Source organism: Colobus angolensis, unplaced genomic scaffold (assembly GCF_000951035.1).
Source record: "Colobus angolensis palliatus isolate OR3802 unplaced genomic scaffold, Cang.pa_1.0 Scaffold360, whole genome shotgun sequence".
NCBI lineage: Eukaryota > Metazoa > Chordata > Mammalia > Primates > Cercopithecidae > Colobus > Colobus angolensis.
The window spans coordinates 1,229,941-1,237,798 of record NW_012116933.1 but is presented as its reverse complement, the minus strand read 5'-3'; the positions used below and the strand labels follow the sequence as shown (position 1 = coordinate 1,237,798).

The 7,858-nt window shown below is 33.6% G+C and overlaps 1 protein-coding gene across 1 annotated transcript in view; it reads left to right on the top strand.

Moving 5' to 3' along the window:
• The window catches only part of USP25 (ubiquitin specific peptidase 25), a 144,110-nt gene that overhangs the window by 83,493 nt on the left and 52,759 nt on the right, over positions 1-7,858 (top strand). Inside the window, exons 9-10 of the mRNA XM_011953426.1 lie at positions 1,863-2,011; positions 7,248-7,375. Coding sequence (XP_011808816.1) covers positions 1,863-2,011; positions 7,248-7,375 — 277 coding nt within the window. The remainder of the gene's footprint in view (positions 1-1,862; positions 2,012-7,247; positions 7,376-7,858) is intronic.

Here is a 7,858-nt window from a genome sequence, read left to right as displayed (position 1 = left end):
AAAAAAAAAAAAAAAGAAAGAAAAAAAATCCTCTGTTCTTACTTAAGTGGTGCCATTTTCAGTCCATAATCTGCCAGGCATGGCAGATTACAGGCATGGTTCATGTCTGTAATCCCAGCACTTTGGCAGGCTGAGGCAGATGGATCACTTGAGGTCAGGAGTTCGAGACCAGCCTGGCCAATATGGTGAAATCCGTCTCTACTGAAAATGCAAAAATTAGTCGGGTGTGGTGGTGGGCACCTGTAATCCCAGCTACTAGAGACGCTGAGGCAGGAGAATTGCTGGAACTCAGGAGGCAGAGTTTGCAATGAGCAGGGATCATACCACTGAGCTCCAGACTGGGCGACAGAGTGAGGCTCTGTCTCAAAAAATAAAATAAATAAATAGTCATCATCATCATCATCATCATCATCATCTAGTTGTTCAAAAAATAAAATAAATAGTAATCATCATCATCATCTAGTTGTTCATGCCAGAATTCTGTCATTCTTGATATTTTCCTCCTTATCTGTCTCTTATCCTTCTTACAAACCCCTCAGTCATGTCCTGTTGGTGCTCCTCCTTGTATATATGTATAAATGTATATATTATCTCTTGTGTATTTTTACTTTTAACAGTCTTAATCCATGCTACCTTTATTTCTGGATGGATTCTGCAATAGTCTTTTAACAGATGACCACCTAATTCACACAGGGACTTTAAAGGTGTTTCAGTTTTCATGCTGCTGATAAAGACATACCTGAGACCAGGCAATTTACCAAAGAAAGAGGTTTAATGGACTCACAGTTTCACGTGGCTGGGGAGGCCTAACAATCATGGCAGAAGGTGAAGGTGCATGTCTCACTTGGTGGCAGACAAGAGAAGAGAACAAGAGCCAAGCCAAAGGGGAAATCCCTTATAAAACCATCAGATCTCATGAGGTTTACTCACTACCACGAGAACTGTATGGAGGAAACTGCACCCATGATTCAGTTATCTCCTGCTGAATCGCTCCCACAATACGGGAGAATTATGGGAGCTACAATTTAAGATGAGATTTGAGTGGGGACACAGCCAAACCATATCAGTGACTGCATTATGTGCAGAATGTGGTGTGGAAAAAAAATTCTTAATAGGAGCACAAGACCTTGTAGATTATAACTCCCTGCCTGACTTTTCATTGTGATCTCTCCCTTGATTCCCCAAGCTACACTAATCTTCTGTTAGTTCCTAAACATATCAGCTTCCTTACTGCCTTAAAGTCTTCATCATGCTGTTCCATGGCCAAGAATACGCTATAATCCCCCAGTACTCTGGCATGGCTAACTCCCACTCATTATTCAAGTCTGAGCTTAAATGTCCTTTGCCATGAAAGTCTTCCCTACTCTCCCCACCACCCCCAAGACTAAGCTCCCATTTTTATACCTCTCACAGCACTGTGTCTCATCACAACTTTCTTTTTATAACAGTTGTAATAATAATTATTTGTTTATAAATATACTTGAAGTTAATGGGTAAAATGTTTTTCAAATGAGGCTGAGAATTTTCTCAGCTCAGGGACCATATCTCTCTTGTTCACTGCTGTATATATTCCCAGGGTTCAGTATGATATCTTGCCCTTAGAAAATGCTTCTTGTGAGAAAAAATATACATACATATGTGTGTATTTAATTAAATATATATGGATGTGTAATATCTATGGCTGGGTATAAATGTACATTTGCACATGTGTATAAACCAACAGGAAAATTACACTAACACTTCCCAGGAATGAAATCAGTCAGTGTTACTATTTTCAGGTTCAGCTGAGAATCCTTATGCACTCTTAATTTTAGTAGCCAGAAGGCCATATTGAGGATTATTAATTTTCTCTCTTCTTATAGGTAAAAAATTTGAAAACACTGAAATGTTTGGTCAGTACCCACTTCAGGTCAATGGGTTCAAAGATCTGCATGAGTGCCTAGAAGCTGCGATGATTGAAGGAGAAATTGAGTCTTTACATTCAGAGAATTCAGGAAAATCAGGCCAAGAGGTGAGTTTAACGTTTTCATTGTCCACTTTCTTCCCTAGGTCTTTCTTACAATGCCATAAAGCACAATATAAGGTTCTAATTATAGAGCTACCTCATAATTGAGAGAGAATACTCAGAGAGTATATTTGGATTTAATTGGTAATTTAGACATTCAGGAAACCTGCCCAGGCAATATGGCCTATAATCTATGTTAAATTCTCACTTAAATAATTTATCTCAGAATTTTCAGTTAGAGTCTTTCTAGGACATTTTTGAGTCTTTTTAGACCTTTCAATCAAGGTACCAGCCATTAGCAGCATGCTAGTTCTTGGATAGACTTAAAGAAGAAAAATCCTGATATTACAGTGGATTTTAAAACAGATATATGTTACTTATATCAACTGTTACTGGAATTTGTCTACGACGCCCAGATTCCTTTTCTTGTAAAATTGCTATGTGACTGCATAAGGTCAGATGGAAGAACTTCCCTTCTCAAGGAAGAAATAATTTTCATAAAATATTGTTAACTTATATGTCCACCTCAACTAGTTTCTTTCTCCACCCATCTCTGTTTCTTTATCCATCTCCGTAGCTGCATCTGTGTAGCCATTCATCCGTGCATTCATCTGTCAGGGAGTTTTGGCACTGTAATAGTAAGCAAAGGACATATCATGTGCTTCTCCAATCAGTCATTGTTAAGCAATTGCTGATAGTTGTCTACCTGTTAAGCTCCACGAATGTGGGTAGGGGCTTTATCTGTGTCATTCATTACTATATCCCTAGTGGTAGTATGGTGGCTGCATACATAATATTTATTGAATGAATGAATGAAATGTTTCGTTACTTATCAAACAAGTTTCTGAGGTCTTTATACTGAATAGGTGCTTAATAAATATTAAGTGATAACAATGTCTCTGTGTTTAGCTAAAAGGAGACTTTGTTCTTGTGTTTTTGAGAATAAATTGCTTTTATCTAAATTTTAATTTTTTTTCTTAAAGATGCAGTTAACCCTTTCCTGTTTCAGATGCATACTCATTTTTTCCTCTTCCCCGCACATACATAAACAAACAAAAATATGCTTTTCCTGTTGAGAGGAAGAGACGTATTTGAAATAGCCTTCCTCTCTACATCATAGATCATCTATTTCAGTGATTCTCAGTAGAGAATAGCCAGACTTCAAAGTTATCAAAGCAGAGTGTAGCATAGGGATGTGGTATATGGGCACAAGAGCTGCACAACTAATTCTGATATAAACCTCTAAATAAGAATGTTTAAATTCAGCTTATTTTATTGATTGGGAAACAGATCTCTAAAGACTGGGACTTTAGCAATATCCCACAGTGGAATAAGAAAGCAAACTCTTAAAATCCAGTCTATTTGCTGTTAAATAAAAGGATGACTGGAGTAGTGGGGCAGGGATGGTACTTTTTTTATATTGTCAGAGTAGCTGAAATACACTATGGTTTATTGGTAATCTTTCTCACATATTCCCAGCCTTTAAAAATTTTTTATTCTACACATAATCAAAATTTTATGGTTTATTTAAAGTATCTTATATTTGTCCTCCATCTTTTTATATTAGTTTCATACTCTGAATGCCCCTATGTTGCAATGTAAATGTTCTGCCTAGGTTTTTTCTTCTAACCTAGGGAGTATAATGATTTGTGATGTTCTGTATATTTAGCAGTTTCTAATCTCCACTACTGTGGCAAATTTGATTGCCCGTGATTCCTGTTACCATTTTTCTAGATTTGCTGGAGACTATAGTTTCAATAATAATTCAGCTTGGTTTAAGAGACTATCACTGACTAAAGTATAATATCAAATTATACGTTTTTAAAAAATAACATTTAAATTATAGTCTTATTATATCCTTTAGAAAAACTATTCTTGAATCTCTAAAAGCCAGTAAGCAATATTATAGGCTATTTCTAAATTGGCATAATCCCTGATAATAAAAGCTTTTTCCTCAATCTATTATTTACTAAAAATTGTCAATTTTATTTTGACCCAGAAAACATCTCATTTGCTGAAATAGCTGTGGCCAGCTAATATAGGAAGACCTCCAGTCTTCCCAGTTAAGACATCTAGTTGGCTATAACAGTTTAAATTTTGGGGGAATGATATACCAAGAGACAACTGAGTAAGTTGAACATGATTATATCCAAAATAACTACTTAAATATTTTTTTAAATGATACATTTTAACATTTAAATGGTATGCAATTTGTAGATGAGTCAGACTCTCCAGGAAACATGAAGATATTTTTTGATTGCCTATTGGAGGAAAAAAATTTCAGATAGTAAATACTTCACTTGTAGTAAGAGTATTCGCTACTACCAGTGTGTGTTGCATGTTCGTTTAGACTGTTGCTATGCATGTATAAGTATTTGCATTTGTCCATACTGCCCCGAGAGTTGCGTTTTTCACTCAGCAGTGTATCATGAGCATGCTTCTAAGTTAGTGTACAGCTTTACGTCAGTGTTTTTAAAATCTGCATAGTGTTACATAGTCTGTATTTATAAAATTAAATTGATTTAATTCTCTTGTAAGGCAGTAACTAAGAAAAAGAATTATTTTGAAGAATGTCTTTCTATAAATACCCTTGAGCACTTAGGAGTGAAGTATAGTTAGAAGTGGGATCTTTGGGGCACAGGGCATACTCATTTAAATGTGTTGGTACTGCCAAATTTCCCTTCACAAAGTTGTACCAAGTTATAATAAAGTGCTAGAAGGAGCTTTTACAAAGCTTTAAAAACAAAATTAGCGACACAGTCGATCGACATGTACGATATTAGACATCTGTAGAGGTTATGTATATTTAAAACTTATCTCTTAAAAGGGCAAATGAGTGAAGGCAATTAAATGACTGGAGCTAATTTTTTAACTGGAATAAAAAGTTTTTCCTTCTTGTGCACAGTTTACATCCTGGCTTGGTTTGGTCTTCCGTAGGGAATTTGAAATGAGAGGTGTGTTTCTTCTGGTTTTTTTTTTTTTTTTTTCCCTCCACATTTGTGTAATCCTCTCATAAAAGCAAGGTATCTTATACACTTTAATGGAAAAAACAGGTATTTAAACTCATAAAAATGACATACTCTTTAGGAACTATTTTTGTTAACGGTGAGATTTCTAGAATTGTGATGAATTTAGAAGCACTTGTGCTGACAATACTGATTAAGTAAGTTCTTTATTCACTAACTGCAGAAATCTGTTCCTCCTGTAGTTTATCTAGTAAAATAATATGTTTAGAGATATGGAGAATGACCTCTGTCTCACAAGCATGGCATACTAGTTAGGTTATAGAGAAGTAGTTACAGTTTTTTGTTGAATGGAAATAGTATTTTTTTGAAAGAAAAATTTCTCATGTTTTGTATTATTTAAAATTCAAATTATGTACTGCTATACTACAATCCAAATATTGCAGAGCTAGACATACCATTAATATTTTAAAACATGAATTTACAGAATGTCTGGTTATCTCATCTTGTCCCCATCAGCTTTAGAATGAGAAAGTGAAATCCTTCCACTCTTGTAGTAGGAAAAACCTGCCATCGCTGATAGAGGAAAATGCATTCATAACAGAGACATATTACATAACATTTTTGAACATCCTTTTGTAAGGTATGGAAGCTATTTATATTTCCTGGACTTTTCATGGTCTACAGAAAAGTATACCCCAATTTGGGTCATTTCATTTCTTGTGGCCATTGTAGATTTCCATGAATTAAAATATGTAACTAATTTTAATGGTGACATTTAAATATTTAAAGTATTGAAATAAAATATGAAAGTGATAGTTCTTGAAATCTACTTTCTTGTTTGAGTATCATAAAATGGAACAGAGAATATTATCCTAAAGAATCAAAAGTGTTCTTTGTGATATGTCTGGGGTAATGTTTTAATTCTTAATAATAATTTTATATGTGGATTAGAACTAACTCACAAATTCTTGCCAGTTCCATGTGAGATCAAAATGAGTAAGCAAACTTTTGCTCATCAAATTTTAAAACTTGAGATGATTCTGATATTTTTCATAACTTTATTTAATCCATTTCAGGTATTATCTATATAAAACAAATTCCTTAAACCTTAGCTTTCAGTGAAAGATAACCATCCAGCTCAGGAAATCTCAATTCAAGTGATTATTATCATTTTGAAAGAGAAATAGTATTGAATACCATTTGCTTTTATTTGCTTTAGAGAAAAGTAGCAACTTTCCAGATTCTTGTCAAATTCAGTTTGCCAGGTGTGTGCCAATCATGCTTTTTTTGGATGTTCAAATTTATATTTAGTATATTCTTAACTTATTGACAGATGTGTGGTGGCATTTTGTGACACTTGAAATTATCGCAATAGAGTATGCAGCAGTTTCGCATATTGCACAGTTTATAATAAGCACTTCAGAAATATTTATTTTATACTTCTGTTATTTGTTGATTTACCAGTTTGTTACCTTTTCTTTCTCTTTAAATACATATGCTTATATATAACTTAAGGTTGTATATGAAAACAATTTTCTTTTAAAAATGTTGAATTTCATGCTTAATTGAACAGTTACTAAAGCATGTATGGGGATTAGGGGCTGGGGTTAGGGGAAGGAAATTATAGCTATACTCACATAATTTGGCTCATAGCAATGAGACATTCAGTTCTTTAAACACTAGTTATTTTAAAAGATTTTCAGTAAATTACTCTTTAAGTACTAACTTTTTGTTAGTGATATGTCTTTTTCATAAATTAGTATAAAATCCAGCAGAGGAGCTAAAGTTAAAACAGGAAAACACCATTTTTTCATTTTTAGTATCAGAATTGTGATGATTTATAATATAAATTTTTTTTTGAGTACTCCCTCTTACAAGTTACTTTGTCATAGGATTTTGATGCTGTGGTTAAGTATAAATACCATTCAACAACATATTGAAGAAGACGGAAGGCTTGAGCTACTAAGTCATGGTTTTAACCAATGTCTTTTTCTTTGAGCTAGAAATTCTAATGTAAAGAATTATTTTCAACGGATAGTTGTGTGATTTCTTCTTTTCCTCATCATGTATTATATCCACTCTTGGAATTTTCAAGAGGTGTGGAAAACTTTTAGAAAGAGGTTGAGTTTTAATTAAATTGTGTACCCAGTTACTTGTCAGGTCAGCATTGTGGTGATACATATAAAAATGTCAGTGCCCACATCCTATGCCTCAGATTGCAATGAAGAAAACAAAGGTGGTATTAAAGTTTTTGTTATTGTTTTATTTCCTTTCAGCATTGGTTTACTGAATTACCACCTGTGTTAACATTTGAATTGTCAAGATTTGAATTTAATCAGGCATTGGGAAGACCAGAAAAAATTCACAACAAATTAGAATTTCCCCAAGTTTTATATTTGGACAGGTATGGTTTGATATACTGCATGACTTAGTTTGAAACAGTTTAGTAAGTGAGAAAATGTTGTATAGAGGAAAATTCTAATTTTCTTAGAATTAATTTTTACTTTTGCATAATATACCTAATACCATTTATCAAGGTAAATGTCACTTTGTATTAGAAAAGTATAGTTGTTGGGAATAATGTTATAAGGAAATTTAAAGATGATTAATTTTGTAGTCTTAAAATTCAGAATTGAAAAAAATACCATTTTGTATTATCTACATTATATCTTGTACAATTTTGAATTAATTGATGCTTCATGGTGATGTCTGTACTTAATATTGTATCTATCTATCTTCCTGTCTTTCTTTTGTTTTTTTCTGTTTGTCTGTTTGTCTGTCTTTCTGTTTGTCTGTCTTTCTGTCTTTCCTTTTTTTTTTTTTTCCCTTTTTTTTTTGAGATGGAGTCTTGCTCTGTCACCCAGGCTGGAGTGCAGTGATGCGATCT